We start from the raw sequence: 19642 nt of genomic DNA, 5'->3' as shown, positions 1-19642 counted from the left end.
TTTGATGGTCATGCGTTACATTAGCAAAAATTACTTTAAAATCTCACTTCTCCAAAATGAAACTCCTCAAGAAAACTCCATTGTCACTGAAAGCAACACTGCAAAATGTCTAAGCATCACTCAACTGTTTTGCTCGCATTAGATAAAAAAGATGACCTGAAGAAATTTCGGATGTGAAAAGATCTTTTTACTGTTATTTTATTCCGTTAGATTTACAATACTGTACGCATAATAGCGTTTTGTCATCTATTCGCGCATCCATTGCGGGTTTCAATGAAACTTACCGACGCTACCAATTTTCCGTGCCGTTGATAAATCATGTTATTGTGAAGGTTTCAAGGAATGTCTAAAATGTTCAATGAAACTCGGCAACTCCTTTCAGCTTCTAAGTACAAAGATTTTTGAGGTCTACTAATCAAAACTTCCGGTAGCTCCAACTTCCATGTTTATTTATAAATTTTATAAACACGCCATAAAATAATTTGCTATCTCTACTGACTATCTGCAACTTAGATAGAGATTGGACCAACATATTGTACTCTAATAGTAAAAGATTCTCTCTTATTTATACCATTATGATAGCTAAGATGTGTTGTAATTAAAGAAACAATTTTATCTTACCATATAAAAATAACTATAAAGCGTCTGTTGCTGACCAAAGCTATGAGCGATAGATGTTTAAATATATAAAAGTACTTAAATAATTACAGAATTATGTTTAGGAGATCGCTTTCCAGATTAGGTTTAATTATCAAATATAAATAAATTATGTGGAAAAAATCTAAAAAAAATTAGGTCGTATTGTAAGCTATTAAATTAGCTTATAATAAAAAATATATCACTGATTTACATATGTCTCACTACTCACTTGTAGGTGTTGATTGTGCTTACCTCGTTGTAACGCATTGGGTTAACGCTGGTCATGTTATAATGGAAGATTTACAAAAAAATATTATTACTTATACACAATTAAAATTTAATTTAATTAAAGTTTGTACCAATATTTAAATTTAACATTTTTGATTTTTTGACACAAAGATAAGATGTATATAAATATAAAATTACTTTTTCTACTGAAAGATCTGTTTTTTGATATTGTTGATTTTATTTTTTTAAGGCGCACTTATCCTTATTTATTTTTCAGGATTAATTATGATATACAACAATAATAATATTGTAGCGATTTTTACAGAAAAGTATTCATAGTTGTAATTTAAAATCTTAAGTCAAAAAAATATTGATAATTGGCTATTGATAATTATGTAAAAATATTTTTTAATTTAAAACTGCACTTAAAAATAGTTTAAGAAGAAACTTATTTATGCTATTTCTAGACACTAAATAAAATTGCAAATTTAAATTAAAGATCTTCAATATATTAACTTCAATTTCTGCAATTCAAAATTATTCGATTTTGATTTTTTAGCCCTGTACCTAAAAACATTTAAAAAATATATCCATGAGTTAAGTTCTCAAGAAAATTAAGCATTTTTATCTTTTGCAATTTGCGAAATAGATTTAAGCAATAAAACGATTGCTACAACTTATAACTAATCTAAAAGCAGATCACTGAATGTAAAGTAAAGTTTCGTTTTGTATCAAAAATGGTAAATTAATTCAAACATCACCTTTTTATGTTTTGCTTAATAGAGTGAAGCTAGTCTGTATCAACTTATCTCGTCCAACAATTGCATCTGTTAAAGTCAGCTTTATTTTTAAAAATACATGAAAGCAAAATGTGACATCATCCGATTTTTTGCATTAATCCACTCTGGATTTTTTGAATTAAATTGTTATTTACTCAATGTGACGTCAAACGGTTTCGGAAGCTGACTATTCGGTAACTTCTTAATTTGAAACGTCGTCTAGCGCGTAATGGGTTTTCCAGGAAATCATCTTGCACACAAAAATCGCTTCATGTTTGTAAAAAATAATACAATCGGTTACGCCACAACGCAATTCAAAGCGGTTTAATTTTTTTTAGTCTACTCGTTGCGGTTTAGAATATTTTAGCAAAATGCAGCGCACAAAATTGGCAGTTTAATAACTTTTTTTTTGTTTCAGGTAATTCGCCACTGATATAAACCTATCGAGGGGATAGACATGAGAAGAACATTGGTTCCTAAGAAAGATGATAAGAGAGAAAGGTAGTTGTACATTCATGTATTTAATAACCATTTGCTATAATAATATTATGGTACTGGAAAGAAATCAATTTAAAAATTGCAATCGTTGCTGTTTATAATAAAACATGTATTTCTTTCCGGTACCCTTGTAACTTTATTATTCGAATAATCGTGCCAATGTGATAGTGTTAAGGTTCGGTCCACACATAGATTTTCACCAATTTTTATGGTCATAAATTACACGTTGTCTTTGAAAAATGTTTGTACAGATGTTAATTTTTCCATTTTCTGTAACTATCTGTTAAAAACGGCCGCTTTCTTTCCTATGTAATTTTTATAACTACGTCCGTTTAGTTCCGCCATTGTCCTGACGTCCTTCTGTCCTTTCTGACCTTTGCCACTCGGTCTTGGCGAAGGTCATTTGTTGCGTTCATTCATTGCGGACGGAACGAGAATAAATTGCCTACGCGCATTCTTACCATTCGCTTTTCGTGTGTTTTATTTACACTCATTCCAGGTGTGTGCGTCGCACTTGCGAAAATATGTAACTTCGGCAACTGACAATAACTGACGGTGTTTGTCTAACAATTTCTCTATGTATGCAGCCGAATTGTATAATATAAAACGATGCGCAAGGACGCCGATTTTTATTTGCGCATTCGTTTGACTTTCAAATTAAGCGCAAATAGTCGAAAAAAAACTACACGTAGTGTATGTGTTATTGTGTCAGGCATAGCCTTAGTGAACTGTGCGTGTGTAAGGAAGACAAATCAATCATAGTCATTGTACATTGTACAGGGCAATCGCAGCATGGTTAGTAATTTAGAATAATGTCAATGGAATAATAGAATAAACATTTTTTTATAAACCTTACTTCAAGTAAAATATCAGTCTTGACTTGGATGTTTATTTTTATATATTAAATATATTGCCCAAAAATTAAGTAGTGTTGTCCGTGGGTGAGTCCGTAGGCTCCAGGCGTATCCGGTGCGAAGAGAGAAGCGGCTACTTCTTGCAATTTTTACTGATCTAATATTGAGTCGGTCTTCTCTAGGTTGCATTTCAAATTAGAGAGATCTTGAAAATCTGATGCCTTGAACTTCGAAGTGGATGTTCAAGTGTGAATGTCAGAAGTATATCTGAGAAAGTTTCAGACGAAATGTCTGAAAAGAAGTGATTCTTAGTTGTCTGTTTACCTTTATTTATATCCATGTCCCCTCTATTACAGATTTTCATGGAACCACCAATTATAGAAGGGTTGCGAGTTTTTGCCAATAAACAGATTACAAACGACCGTTTTGTGGGCAACTTTTTTCAAGGTGCCAGATATTTTATTCCTTTCTGTTTTATAGCGTGTACCTTGTGACTTAAGCTGTTAAATTGTTTCTCACTGTTGTGTTCCATTTAAACGAAGAAAGCATTTTTTCTTGAACAGTTAAAATGCTGTATTATATGCCGAACTTACCTTTTTAAATTTAATACCATAAGATAATCCCTCAAATTGTGAATAGAAGAGTGATTCAATTGATAAACCCAGACTGATCTTTAGATTATCTCAGTGGTATCCAATCAAGTTTGTATTTTTTGAAAATAGCATTTTATTTTGCGATTGACTTATTTTTTAACTTTTTTCATACCCAACGCGCAAGATATTTTCTGATAGCTTAATATTACAGTTGCATGACAGTTCCGAACAATATCTGAACAACGTTCATCAAATTTAACTACCATTAGTATACATATATATTTTTTTAGCTCATCGAATGGCCTTTCATTTATTTATTTCTATATTATCAACGTATTTTCTTGCTGCTTCAAATTCACGACAGTTTAATTGATTTAAGCAGCATTTTTTTTTTCGTTTAGAATATAATTGGGATTTAGAATTAACACACTATAAGTACAACGTTGCTGTCTCTCAACCTTGATCATTTTTTCGACTCAGATTCTAGTGTAAACGGAAGTGTTTCAAACCAAACAAAAAAATCATTGTATCCGTAGGTAAAACTTTTACAATTTTGAAATTTCAGTTTCTTTAATAATGAATATATTAGTTTCGAGTCGTATCAAAGATCGGGTTGAACTCTTGAGACTCAAGTGCCTGCTTAGCTAGACCTTGTCCTTTGGTAACAATCTGCTTTCTAAGATTTCTATGAGTCGTCTCAGTAGATTTAGTGCGAATTTGGCTCTCGTTGTTTTAAGTCTAAGCTTTGATAATGCGTTTTTGTCTTTAGTTCTCTGACCAATATTGACGGTTCGGAGCAGAACTAGACTCTTTGTTGTTGGTATTATAGATCATAATTGCGTAACGGTAGTTAGGCAATGGACTGTGTAATCCAGTATTCGGAATTGTTTATCCGAGATATACACCGCATTCCTTCAAATTTGGCACCGATCCTTGTCTGTGTTAAGGTAGTTAATTTATGCAAGTGCTTTGAAACTGTTAATGGATACCGTTAAATGCTTGTGAAAAACATCGTGTTTTAATAGATCCAAGCAACACAAATAAATCAAAGAGTTTTTTAATACTCTTTTAGCAAGCCTTTTGCGACTAATTTCTTCACAACCATTACGAGTGGTCCCGGCATGCACATAACCTATATGTGTAATAACAAATAAATATATATTTAATATTAACTAATAATTATGTACATTACTAATAAATATATACATTTTCTAGTAACGCACATAAATATAAGTGTACGCAAAAATATTCAAATAATGCACAATTATTCCTAAGAAACATATTTATTTAAGAATGAACATTGTTTTATAAAAATACGCCTTTCTTTAATACATATTTTATTATTTATATTTGATATTCCCAAACGTTATTTTATCAAACATATGTGTGTTTCACATCCTTTTTTTTCGAAAGTAGTTGTTTTTTATTGTTCTGATTTTCATAACGGCAAAAAATAAGTACTTAGTATTAATATAGAACTATTATAATATAGATTATATATATTCCTTCTGAAGTTAATCTATGAATAATTGGCTCCTCTAAATTAGAATAATAATTATATTCGTTGTTTGGCATTATATTTGGCATTTTTTACTGTAATTGTATCAAAATGGAAAGGCCGAGTTTAAAATAAACCTACATAGAGGTCCAAATCATCTAAATATAGTCACAGGGTAATCAAACGCATTTTGTATTTTATTAAAAGAAAGTCTGCTTATTCGTTTTGACGGTATCGTCGGGGAAAAGCTAAACAAGAAAACGCCTCGCGCATTTTCTCATAATTTTCGCATTTTCGCACTGGAGGCGATGATCTCAATTCGCCAATTACGCAAACAAAGTTTTTTTTCTATACACACATATTTTGACCGTACTGATTACATAAACAACACGTGTGTTGCAACAGCTTGTCTGAAAGGTGTTTGAACAATTTATGTGTTTTATGTATAATAGTTAAGCGTACGCACAAAAATAAAATGTATATAAAAATAATATTTAACTTGCGAAAATGAGAGTACTGTAATTTTTCTCTTGTGTCTACATAAAAGTAATAACATGATATCGCTAACTGATTTTAGAAATTAGATTTCTTACATAATGCTAAACCATCTATTATACTTTAGTGAAAGCAATACTTTGGCAAATAACACTACCTTCTAAACCTGTTAAAAAAAAATTAATAATATTTTTGCGAAATTAAAATACTAAACATACATTAAGCAGTAAAAGTAGTTTTTATTTAAAAAAACTATAGTTAGTTTTATTACTGTCATTAGGTCAAGTTAAATTTTGTTAATATGTGTAGTTTTAATTAATTTTATTAAGCAGCAAATAAACGTTTCGTAATTGTAAAATTATATTCCATAAACATTTTAGAACAGTATTTTTTTTAATGCACGTAAAAAGACATTTCACGCCTGTCAAATAACAGTTTATCGACTGGTTAAAATGTGCTCTGATATTATTTTATTTAAATGTTAGTGAAAATATAATCTCACTAGTAATACACATTCACTGTAACATATATAATCGATATTTTAAATTAGATTTTTGCTAGATTTTGTTTATAAAATCGATATTGTAATTAAATCAGGGAAACTTACCAAAAAAAAATATTAAATAAATAAAGAACAAAAATATTCAGCTTATTTATAGTTATGTGAAAATTTAGGATTATTTTTATAAAATCACGTTTAATTCGAGGTCAGGAAAATCATTTTCGTATTTACAAAGTAAATTATATTTAAATAATATGGGGGTCCAGAAAATTTATAGCCAGCAATTCACCGCCAGCAATTAATCGCTAGCAGTTTACCGCAGCGTCAATTGATCGCATATTTTATCGCAACGCAATATATATTATTTATATAAATTCATTGATCATTTTAAATTGAATTGTGTTATTTTTACCATCGTTGCAGTGAATAAATATAGTTCTAGTAAAATAATAAATCAATTTTTTGATACATTTTAGCTTGTCTAGCTAGTAAAATTATAATTATACGATTGAAAATATAACTTCACTGTAACAGTTAAAAAACGTCCAAATTCTAACTTAACTTAATGAAAGTTTTAAAACTAATTATAATTTTAAATTTCCTATAGATTAATTCGTTTAGGTTTGAACAACAAATGCATATTTTGCAACTGTCAAATTGAGTTTCATAGACATTTATTCGTCTTAAAATACGTAGGTATTAAAAAAAAATTAGACTGCCACACCGTTAATCATATCATTGCTTCTAGACGGTGAAATTTGTTAGCGATCATTTGTAAGCTATAAATTGTTTATGCTAGCGATTAATTGCTGGTGATTTATTGCGGGTAATACATTTTTCTAGACTCGTTTAATTTTAGTGCATATTTTTTATGTTGAAGAGAAAGCTCTTTTTATGATTTTTTATAGTAGTTTATAGTTGCAAAATAATTAAATGCTAATTATAAGCATTTTTATTTTTTCCACAATTTTTTTTCTGCTGCAAAAATTTTCTTATAATATTTTAGAATATCTATAAGATATAATCAATTGGAAATTCATCTTGTTTAGGAGTCTATTCTCATTCTGATGTGTATGAGCGGCGTATGGCAGTCAGGGTCGGTCAACAAGAAGATTATTTTCTCGTCGACCAATTGAGTTGAAAATCAAAGTTACGCAGAAAAGTGAATCTTGGTTTATGACCCTTGAATTGAATCATTATGTACCAGAAATCCGAATCTATAAGTAGTGAATTTCTCGTGATTTTCGTCCATTTTCTCATGTTATTGGTTCCCAAACAGGCGTAAGATTTACATTTATAATTGTATATTGTTCTTATTAATTATATAATTTCGACTATCCTGCAAAGTGTAAGATCATAGCTCCCGAATTAATCCGTAACTTATTAGGAATAGAATTTTGTTTCGTAGGAATCTCGGATCATATTATTTTAATTTATTTATATACAGGAAAACAATAATTTAAAATCGCACTATTTCTGCGAGTCTTAACTTAGCAGGTGCGCGCGTAGACCAGGGGTCAATTTGACATGAGAGAATGTCTTCTCTGCCTGTTTCAAGACTCTTTTATTATCATATTTAAAAAAATGGGTTGTCAATCGTTGTTTCCCACAGTATGCTCAGTAAATTGTTATAAGTACAAAAAAATATATAATTTTTCATATTTAATAACAATTTTCATTCAATAACTTTTACTTAAAATAAATTAATAAATATAATGTAAAGTGATTATACATAAAAATATAAAATATAATTTTTATTATTACGAATTATAAAAAACGAAACATTGACGATACCTTTTGCCAAAAATATCGTTGTACAGTGTTACCGTAATACATGCGATATATGAAGCATTGACTACCCCTGGCCGAGTTGCATTCAGTTGAGCCACTTTCCGGTTAGGACCTTGATCTTGACACGCGCGCGAACCAAAATAATTCGCGTTTTCTTGGTGCGTGTAGAGCGCGCGATGTTTTTGCAATGAAATCCGTGGATGCTTCAAGGTCGACGCTCACTTTGGCGCCTGTCCTTGGCTTGTCGCTCTTGGCTGGCCACTTCTTGGAAGAGACCGAATCTGCAACATCCGGATCTGTGCTGCTGCTGTTAGCGATTCGCGCGCATTGGATCCGCCGCCACCTGTTGATGCGGAACGACCGACAACTAAAAAACGCCCTCTGCGTCCTTATTAAATTAGTGTTGGAGATATCATATATATTAAATGATGTTATACAAACACATTTTGCAGAAGGAGTGAATCAAATATAATGATAATATTTTGACGATATAGATTCCACCGTAACAGTAGATTAGTATTGTGCATTGTGATCAGCACTTAAGTTGAAATATGGCAGAACAATTTGTGCTACGTGCTGTGTTGTGCTGCGTCGTAGTAGTCTTCAAGTTGACCCAAAGCTCGAGTTGGGGATTCTAAGTGACTGCTTGGCTGGAACAAATCGGACAATCGAAGTGATCTATTTAAATGATGCTTTGATTCGATGAAAGCTCCACTTGGATGGGAATTTGAGCCAAACTTTCGTGTATTTCAAATCAGAAGTGAAGTGAAAGTGCAAAGTAAAGTAAGTTTCTATTATAAATTTATGGCTAAAGCTATACCAGAGGTTTTTTGCGAAGGGACAGATCGTAAATGTTCTAGGCACAAATTGTGATTTTTCGTATCTCATATTTTAAAGTATCTTAGGTGCTGCTAAATTCCAATATAAATCCACGAGCATATGATCTTATATACTCATATTCGTCATCTAAAGAAATTTATTTTCTTGGAATTTGAATCTTAGATTATCATAATTTTACAAATTAATCACTTGATTAATTGAAATCTTATGATATTTGCAGCAAAAGAAAATTTCCAAAACCATTCAGTATTCGCTAAAGGCGAGTTTTTTCGTTGATAAAAATTTATTATGACTGACCCATCAAATTGCTGTATGGTAGAGCAAGTCAGTGTATTTGGCTTCCAATTATAATAAAAAAGCCACGGAACTGTTGACATAACTGGTTCAATAACACGTGATAGATTGAGATATTTCCTACAAAGTACCTTTTGATGAATAATACAATAATCAGAGGCTTTGAACACCTTGCATTTTCACAAACCTCATATTGTTTCCAACTAAACTTTGACCCGCTCTACACATATTTTTGCCAACAACGGTTTTAATTTCCATAAAAAAATATAATTTTAATTTCGAATTTAATGTGGTAAAAGTCAGTAATTGTTAATTGTACTTATTATGATTATTTTTAATTAACTCTTTAATTGAATATGCGACGCGAATAACGTTGTAGGTCTGACAATCATTTGCTTTGCTATTAAATTGACTATTGATGTTATTCGCAATGTGCTCAATACTTCTAGCAACTGTTCTCATCAAAAGCCTAATATATTTAAATAAGGCTGCAACAATAATACACCATCGGTAAATGGCTTTATTGTATTACATAGTTAATAAATGAGCTATTTATCAACTGACTTTAGTTACAGCGTCATTTTCGCAAGAAAAGTTCTAATGACAACTTATGTTATATTCTTTCAGTACAGATATCATCGCACAATAAATATAATGCTTTGTTATCTAATTCAATAAAAAAAATTCACACTACACTCTGCTTTAAAAGCATAACATTTGAAATCCACTACTCTCTTTTTTTGATTTGATAATGCCATGACGAATATCCACAGAGGAATGAGAAGCAATAGGAGCACCACATACTGTCACATTTTGCAACTCCTCAGCTTTCTGTTAAAGCGCATACTTTGATATCTTAAAATATATTCTTTGCTCGCGAGCCAGATTTAAATAGACAGTCGGTCGTAGTTTGCCGAACCCTGATAAATACGATCGAAGAAGTGGATGAAAAAAATATTCCTACTTTCTCACCAATTCAGATGATTAGGTGCGAAACTGAATCACCGCTTTTATCTGATAATGAACCGGATTTTTGGAGTTCAAAGAGGATTTTTTGGGGTACATATAATAAAGCTAGTTGTTACTTTTAACACTGTAGTAGTCTTCACTGTTGTTAATGCATTATTCATCCATAATTGCATTAATATTTCATGAAATGAATTTGTTCACGAACCACTTAATTTTTTTATTATTTAAATAAGAACATAGTGCGTATTTAAAATTATTTACTCACCATTTTTTACTCATCAAAATATTCTAAAACAAATATTTGTCTGTCAATATATGCAAGAAACCGTTCTACGTCCTAGATGGAAAGTGTTCTAGATATAAAAATAGTATTTTACGTCCTTCGATTCTTAACCCTTTGGACGCGATAGTCGACTACAGTCGCTCAATTGATTTTTTTATCTCTTTACGCAAAAATCAGTAAAAAAAAATGTTTTTAAGAAAAAACTTTTTTTTGTGAATAAACATAAAATATCATTTTAAATAAATAAAAATTAAAAAATCAGAACATTTAAACACAGAACCAAAGTAAAATTTGAATTTAAAAAAAAAAAAAATTTATATTTATTTTTGATTAACGCGTCCAAAGGGTTTAAGTACATTTAGTATTCAATCATCTAGTTATTGTGACTCACCTGTATTGTGTACGAATATACAATTTATTATATTATCTTTATTATACATATATTGTATATTAGACGCGTGGTGTGTTATTTATTGCTATCGAAGCACCTGCCAATTTTGAGCGGCTGTTTATAAATTTAAATGAATTTATTAATAGCCATCCCTCGCCTGTTAAGTGCATCAGATTTAATCTTTACACTTAGAAATAAAAATTTGATTACAAAAATAAATATTTTTTAAACGGCTTTGTAACTTAATTAAAAACGAGGATTATTTTTACCCTTGATTTTAAATTATATATATATAGTTAATATATTCATTCGAAAATTATATGTCATTGATTTTATTCAAAGTGCGTGTCTGTTTTTTTATATTTTTTACTTCACGTTTATAAAGTTTAAAATAAGTTTCACTAAAATCAAATAAAAAAATGGCATATGCTCAGATGCAATTCCAATAGTTTTTTATAAATATATGTTTGTACTTAAAAAAAATAAAAATTAATTTTAGCTACATAAGATATATTTTTAATACAAAATTATAAAGAAAGAAAGTAAAACTGAGAACAATCGCTGTTTTTATTTTCTTTGTTTGAAGTTGTAACCCATTTGCGTATTAATTTGAGATTGTCTATTTAGAGGTCAACTTTTTTTTGGTCGTGTTAACATTATTTATTTTTGCATATTTTTTATATGTAATATCTTTGAGTTGAATACACATTATCCGTGACTTGTGACATTATACGATTAACTTATCTAATATGTGCAATTTTATTGTTGTTATTGTTATTATGCAACCAATGGACTTAACTATTTTTACCAAAACGATTAATCGAGTGCTTCCTAAACTTTTTTACAGCTCTTTATAGATGCTGCATTATTTACATCGAAGCATATTTATTCCTGTATTTTTCCTCATCACTCTGTCGTAACCAAAGTTTCTAAGAAAATAAATTGTACCCTGTATTTCTCAAAAATTATCGATAAAATTAAATTTATCATAATGGTCTCAAATATTTATTGAATAATTACTTAATAATGTCGAAACCTATCATATACTGATTGCTTTTTTTTAACAAAAAATGTGCCAGAAACTCACTTCTTGTCAAGCATTTTACTAAAGCAATTTAAATTTAAAGCAGCTTTTCTTATGCCACTAAACAAAATTTATATGAGATTTATTTATTTAAAAATTTATTGATATGAGAGTATTGGTCAAAGTGTATTTAAGCCGAATTTTGGTTAATAGGAGGGCGCAAAAACAATTATTACTTCTCAGAAGTCAAAAATTCACGTCAAAAGCAATAAAATCGTGCCACTGCCGTCGCAGTGGGAACGCTCATTGATCACAGATTTGACTAAACATCTGAATGATCTTAATTTAAAGCAACAGGAAAAAACCAGCTTATCTCTTATATCACACATAAAATAATTTAGGCAAAAATAGTATTTCAGACTCAATTAACAAATATTTGTTATGCTCATTTTAACGCATATGAAGACACACTTCGTTTCCAATTAAATTTACATTAAAAGCTTTAGACGAGCTTAAAAATAATAATGAATCTAGATTTTCTGATCTTTATGTCATTATAAAGATTAGATTTTTTCTAAATATTGTAAGCTGCGAAATAAATGACTCCCCCGCCAGAATTTCAGTGTAATGACATTTTAAAAGATAGTTTTAAAAAATTGTCACTGTTGGATTTTTAAACAAATCTTCCAGAGTCCGAAAAATTGCATTTTTCTCGGAAAATTATTTCTATATTTGTGACTTGTGCGAAAAACTTTTTCTTAAATGAAATATATTAAATCTAAATAGAGATTCAATTTGAGCGATTTCTATCTTAAATCACTTTTGATAATCGGCACTAGTACATTTATACCTAACCTAAGAACCATTATCAGAGGAAGAGAAGGGATTTATTGTTTTCATTATTAGGCATATGTATATTTTTGTTATTTAAGTGTGTGAATATATTTTTCAATAAATATCACGAGTCTGTGAAATGCGATCATTTTTTTTTAAATTTAATAGTATATTTAAACTAAGTGAAATTTAGAAAAAGAATGAAAGGACCACGGACCGGATTCAAGGTAAATCCGGTGGCGGGCCGGATTTGGCCCGTGGGCCGTATGTTCTAGATCTAGACTATTCTCTATTAAGAATACAATTTGCTTCCAAACTCTTTCCTCTGGCTTTCAGTTTATTAAAATGAAAGAATAAAGAATATGTATATAGTTTACTTTGTAATATCCATCACATGCTTACTGTCTCACTTCAATAAAGAGCTCATTAATACAATTTAAGGTGTATTTAGTTGTATAATTTAATGTATCTAATGCAGATTTGATTAATGTCTCAATCGCATATCATTATGTTAGTGTCATATTGAGATGATCTACCGGTCACCGCAGCTGCCAATAACTTTGTAAGATTGTCGACTGCAGTTAGACATCAAAAACATTTTTTACAATAATTTATTTGCAAAAATATGTATTCAAAATTGTATAAAGTTTGTGATGTGATGTCGTGTTGCATGGAGTCCTTAATGGCTCTTTTTAAATGCTTTACATGTGTATGTGCTTAGCAGCTTTGACTAATTACGTGCAGGTTTATTTTGATCAATTATGTTGAGTAAGAAATTCACTGTTGTTTATTTATACTGTCTGCACAACAAAAGTCTTTGTGGTTTTGTGTGGACGCGCCTTATTATTGACCGCCCTACTATCTATAGTGAGTGCCCAATAAGTATATCGTATTTAAAAGGGTCTTCCAGTGGGTTTTTCTTGATTAGTTGATGGCTTTGTATGGCATTAACTCATCAGGAACCTAGAGGAATCGTGAAAAAATCAGGAAGACTCGTTATCTGAATGACTTAAATCGATACAGGGTAATGAATCAGTTCTGTGAGATTCAAGCTTTTTATAGGAAGTTAAAAGAAGCCTACTCAACGAATTTATCAAGCTACCTTACCCGGTTTTTGTTCTCCCAACGCGACGTATGCGGATGCGCTGCCGCATATTGCGTCACCACGCATCGTGTGACATCTTCACTACAAAGCGAGAAGCGATTCGCGCGCGCAAAAACTGCAACGGCCTTTATGAACGTCGCGCGTGTGTCCAATTATCATTGGATTATGTAAAAGAGGCCCGGAATCCGGTTTTGTAAACACCGTGTGACGGCGGCCTTGATCTTGACTGCACATTGCCGCCAATTTGGCCGGACCGGTCGCACCATTGCCAATTTGACCGTTCTATTTATTTCGATCGTGTCCGCGGCGGGCCATAACGCGTGTGCATATTATGTAGTACGATAATGTGCCTTGGCCCTGCTTGGCTCATGCCCACTGACCCACTGGCTCGGTGACCTGACGCGCGGTTTGTGAGATATGGCCAAATTGTTGCGAACCGCTGCGCTGCGCTGGCGCTGGAGGTCCGCTCGAGCAGATGCTAAGAATTCAATCGCTTTTCTAACAGATTTAGTACATAGAGGAAGCTCAGGAAAATCATATTAGATTTTCACTTGAATATGTAATTGATAACTATGTAAAGGTTGATCCAACTTTTTTTAAAAAAAAAAACACACAATTTTGAGGATATCTTCGGATTTAATAATTGAACATTTTATGTATTTTATTATTTATGAAAAATAATATTAATTAAATGGTCGTCTCTAAAGCTTTTGCAGCCGATCCAATCTCGACTATAACTTGGCGGATGTTGGTTTTTATGTGCTTCAACGTTTCGGAGTTGCCGGCGTAGTCACGACTCCCACAAAAAATCCAACGGCGCTAAATCGCATGATCTTGGCGGTTAGTTGACGTCACTAAAACCGTTAAGATAATACAAAACCTAGTATTATCTTACCTTTTACCGGACAAATTTTTTTCTTATTGAATCTACTGTGGTCCAGTTTATTTAATCACAAAAATTAGGCTATCCTTGTCAATAGTATTTAGTTAATTGTTCAGTGTTGGAATTCACACATTACCAACGGTTTCAACATAGTTTTTATCACATAGAATTTATTATTGTTGATCTTATTACTTTGATATAAGAAACACTAAATATATTTATTTATGTACATTACATATTGATGTTTTGTAATATTTGTCCATCTTATGATATTTCTCGAAGCAATCTTCAATATGAAGATATGATATTGAATTACGTTTTTAGTAATCTCCCTTGTTTTTTATTATATGTTATTAATTTATTATATGTGAATAGCACCCATTTGATAAGCCACACCTAGTCCATATCATGACGATTTTTTTATCCTTCCATGCAAATACTATAAAATTATTGTTCGTTCATTTATATGTTACAACTTCTCCATTGCGTATTTTTTTATTGCTTGTGTTAAACCTAACTAACTAGTTAAATATATTTTTTAGAAAAGTAAATTATCAGCAAATAATATAATCATGTAGAATTGTCAAGATGATCCAATTCGAGTTTCATATGTTGGCAGCACTGTAAATCAGACAGCTGTCAATAATCACGCATGTTCAAAGTGTCAAATGCAAGGAGGACGTTCCACATTTTTCGCAGCTAGTAAATAACTTCATTAATTGAAGTGTCTCGATGAAGCTCGTTGTGAAGGTTTCAAAGAAGCTCTAAAGTTTTCGATAAAACTCGGATGATTCTGGTACCAAGTTCAAAGTTTTTCGCTGAAGATTTCGAGGAGAGCCGTCTAATTAAAACTCTCGGTAACCCCAGCTTCCGGGTGTATTGATGAACTTATGAACATGCCATAGAATAATTTGTTATCTTTACGAGCTAAGAAGATTTATATTATCACTGTCCTCTTGGACGCAGGTATATAATTAATGCTCTCGGAGCAAAGAGATCTTCCATATTTATAACATTATGATAATTAAGATGTGTTGAAATTATAGAGACGTAATTTCATTTTAAAGTGTTGTTTCGTTTTGGTAGCTTGGTTCCTACAACATAATAAGTTGCCGCAATGAATGTAGTGATTATAGTGAATGAGGCAATATTTATTAGCCCAACTCATCCAACTTTTAAAGGGTTAATATAGTCGCATATTTTTAAAACACAGAATTGAACCTTTTTAAAAATTGATAATAACTATTAGCTGTAATGGTTTCGCCATGGTTTAAAAAACTGTGGAGCAAATTAAATTTTCTTATGGTGTTATTTTAGTTTCGCGAAAAGCTTAAGGGTTTATTTTTAACCAACAATTGTGCAGACCTCAATACAATCGAAAAATTTAAAAAGTTAAAGAAACGCAGAACAAATTTTGTAACATTCGTTTTCATTTAGTTCGTGTTGCACCTATTTGTTTTGCCTACCTATTTAAAATAAGAATTTGCTGTTTATTCTCTACAATATTCGAAAGTGTATTTACTATTCTTTGGAATAACACAATGCTTAAATCTGGATCCATGGCTTGGTATACGCCTGGTTATATGCTGACGATTTTAAAATCATTCTTGATATACAATATATAAGATGATTTGAATTAATTGTGGATGGACTTCGGTAAATCCTTTATCGTTCAGCATTAACAATTGTCATTATGTAACATTTTCAGAAACCTAGACCCTCATATTTCTATAGAATTTAAATTATTTGATTAAATAAGTATTACTTAACTTTTTAGTCTCAAGAAGTCAATATTTCTAATAGAAAATTAAATATGATTTGTGATGCAAAATGTTACCACACTTCGAATCACATATGACACATTTGTCTTTATATTATTGTAGAATATGGATCGTTAAATTGAAATCATAGTACATACATATAATCGGATACCAATGAAATTCCTAAGATGTTTGTATTTTTGTATTTGAAGCAATGTGGATATGACTCACTATTAATAAGAATTTTTCTTAGAGAAGCATCGCGTATCTATTATGACGCGTGAAAATATTGCTGTATATTATGAAATCAAACAGTATGTTATATATCTACTATGAATAATAATTTATACAATATTCAATATCAGTGCTTATTTTTATTATAATAATTTCTGTCATAGTTTATTTGCATCAAATTTTCACAAGTAACTTTCGTGTGGATGCGAGTTTCTCTCGGTTTGCCTCGGATGCCGTATGTTGTCTGAGTACGTTTCTGATCTTCTGTAATGTGTCAAAGCGTCACATCTTTTATATTCATAATTCGAGACATCTCCTGCGTATCACAGATTCAGATGTTGTTGGTCCAATTGCATCGCTTGATTTTTTAACCAACAATATGTTACCGATTTAAAGTGAAACTTTCGAAATCGTTAATGCAAGGGTAGATAATAATAGCGGTTTCTAGGCAGGCAGACGCATTGTCTATCGCACATTTTACGCACAAGACTTCAGTCTACAATTGTATTGTTAAGTATTATCTTTAATTATTAGTAGGCCTTTTGTCCAAACGAGTCATTCATAATAAAACATTTTATAACAATATTATGATTTTATTGCTTTTGACGTGAATTTTTGACTTCTAAGAAAAGATAATTGTTTTTGCGCCAAAATTGACCAAAATTCGGTTTGAATATACTTCGACCAATACTCTCAAAACAGAAATCCGTAATAATATCGGTAAGGATAGCTATGATATTTTTAAGACCTAGTGACAAACTATGGAGCAATATGCGAGATCTCTACTTCTTCTTCCGCTTATTTTCCCCTGAATGATGAGTATTTTGGACTTGACCTAATGAGAATATTAAAATTTAGTTTTAGAGCTTTCATTAGGTCTAGTTTGGTTTCGTTAATTCGTGTAGGTTAGGCTTAGGTTTAAGCAGCAACGTTTGAGTTTTAACAATTGAGTTTCATAGACATTTTAGAGCAGCATATAATATATTTCACTTGAGCCTATCAGTTAAACTGTATTTTCGCTAGTATAAATATATTTGGACTTCACTAGTGAAAATATAACTACACTGAAAAAAAAACATTCACTGTAACGTTTATACATCGCATTTAAATAAATAATGGCAATGGTATATAAATGCAAAATCTTCCATAAAGTGAATGTACACAGCTCCAGTTGCTGTTCTCGATGGCGAATCGATTTATTCGGGTCCTCCTCAATACTACGCTCCACAGCAGAAACACTGTACGATGTCTCTGCGGATGCGTATTATCAATTTATTGGTGCGAAAACGATCCATGGTTATTTGAATTGCTTGCTCGGATGAAATTGAGCACAAATCAGCTTTAAAAAAACACCTTTTTTTACTACGTATGTAATTGAAATAATATCTGCCAGGTAAATTATATTTTCACTGGTAAAAATATATATCTGTCGATATGATTTCACTGAAATGACATATTTTAAAAAATATTTTTGGAATAGATTCAAAACCTTTCTTAATTTTTTTTGAGGGATAACCTGAGAATTGATGATTAAGAATCAGTTTGTTTTTTATATTTCAATTTCATTAAGATTTATATTATTTTATTAACGCCTCTGTGTGGCATGCTTTAGAAATTATTAATTTTAACCGCATTAAAAATTAGATTTTTTTATTGCAATAATAATTTATAAAAAGTTCTGATATATGATAAAAAAAAATATTTTTATTTTACGCTTAGTGTTATCACTTGTGGTATATTAAAACAAAAATATTCACCCACTGTTATATAAATTAATAAAAACTCTTTTGTGCTAATATTTTTAAAGTACACTTAAAAAAGTTTATTTAAAGTTCATATTTTTTATGTATAGTAGATTATGAAATATGATTATTAAAAAGTGTTGTTACTGTCACTCTGTATGTTTAGAGGAGAGTCAAAAATCTTTTTCTGTGTGTGGGTCTAATATTTCGCTTGGCAACAGCATAACAATATTATACACTCAACGAGCCGCGTCCGTTGGACAATTTGACCTATCGCTTCCTTTTTCGACGCACAAGAATGCCGAAAAAATAAAATCGAGCCCACCGACCGCAAGCTCCTATTCACTCTACGGCCGCTCTACGGCTACGTGTGTATATTATTTTTTGCTCGGTGAATTCCTATTATTTAGTCGCCGCTAACCGTAGAACAAAACGATAAAAAATGGACGAGTGCATCAATTTCTCGGAACGAATGCCACAGTGATATATGACATGGCGCGTTTCGCACAAGAGCGCTGTGGGAAATGACTCCACAACCACCCCCCGCCACTTTTCGGCAGTTTTTCTGCACGATCAGTATGTGTGTGGGTCTTATGCAATGTCGCAAATCTAAATTCGGACCCGTTGCGAATTCCCAGAGCTTCGAATGTGGCGGCAAAGTGGAGCTGCGTGCGGTTATATTTGGACGACCACTTGTTGAGTTTTGTTTTCTCTCTTTGAGAGCTAATCTACTGGCATCTGTCGGCGGATTTTGGAAACTTTCAATCAGGGTTTGTAGCTTGGATAATAATTTCGTCATAGAAAATTTAATTAAAATAGTAGTTAATAATAATATGCAGGGGTCGCTTCGAATTTCCGCAATTCGATATTTTCGCAATAAAATAATAACATGATTAAAATTAATTGAACGAAATCAAATCAAAATTTTATAACCTTTGATGGTTTTTAAAATACAATCAGTTGCTCCAGGCCTCAACTTTTAATTTGCAACTGAATGTAGAAATCATATTGTAAAGTTATATTTTTTTAGTCAATAAACAAACACTTGTTAAAAGGGTATAAAATTAAATGATCTCTAATATTGCCGCCGAGCAGGTACTATCTCCGAATATAACCACTGTTGCCATATTTATGCCGTAAATAAATCCCACTTGCACAATGAGTCAAATCCACTGTCCCAATGAACTTATGTTCAAACAAAAACAAATATTCTTATTCTGCCTCTAATCATCACCATTGGTTAAAAAATATCAGAAAGGCCACTAATGCGCTTATATTAAAAACTGACTCCCCCCAGCTGCAAAGTGACATTTATTGATTATAAAGCATAATACACATAATAATTAAAAAAATAAATATGTCGCTGATACATAGACTGAAAAGTCTGGTGGATAATTATTATTTGT

At 31.2% G+C, this 19642-nt stretch overlaps 1 protein-coding gene across 10 annotated transcripts in view; it reads left to right on the top strand.

Moving 5' to 3' along the window:
* mamo (maternal gene required for meiosis) overlaps positions 1-19642 on the top strand; it is a 103174-nt gene that overhangs the window by 66243 nt on the left and 17289 nt on the right. For 7 of the 10 annotated variants that reach the window (XM_088203541.1, XM_088203537.1, XM_088203540.1 and 4 more), the window contains one exon: positions 2065-2147. The exons of the other annotated variants lie outside the window; for them this stretch is intronic. In XM_088203541.1, the coding sequence (XP_088059667.1) occupies positions 2132-2147 (16 nt within the window). In that variant the 5' untranslated portion in view covers positions 2065-2131. The remainder of the gene's footprint in view (positions 1-2064; positions 2148-19642) is intronic. 10 annotated transcript variants of the gene reach the window in all.

Source organism: Plectrocnemia conspersa, unplaced genomic scaffold (assembly GCF_051122295.1).
Source record: "Plectrocnemia conspersa isolate PC_06_02 unplaced genomic scaffold, ASM5112229v1 ptg000014l, whole genome shotgun sequence".
In the NCBI taxonomy this organism is placed as follows: domain Eukaryota; kingdom Metazoa; phylum Arthropoda; class Insecta; order Trichoptera; family Polycentropodidae; genus Plectrocnemia; species Plectrocnemia conspersa.
Note: the sequence above shows the minus strand (reverse complement) of the source record. Positions and strands in the feature narration are given on the sequence as shown.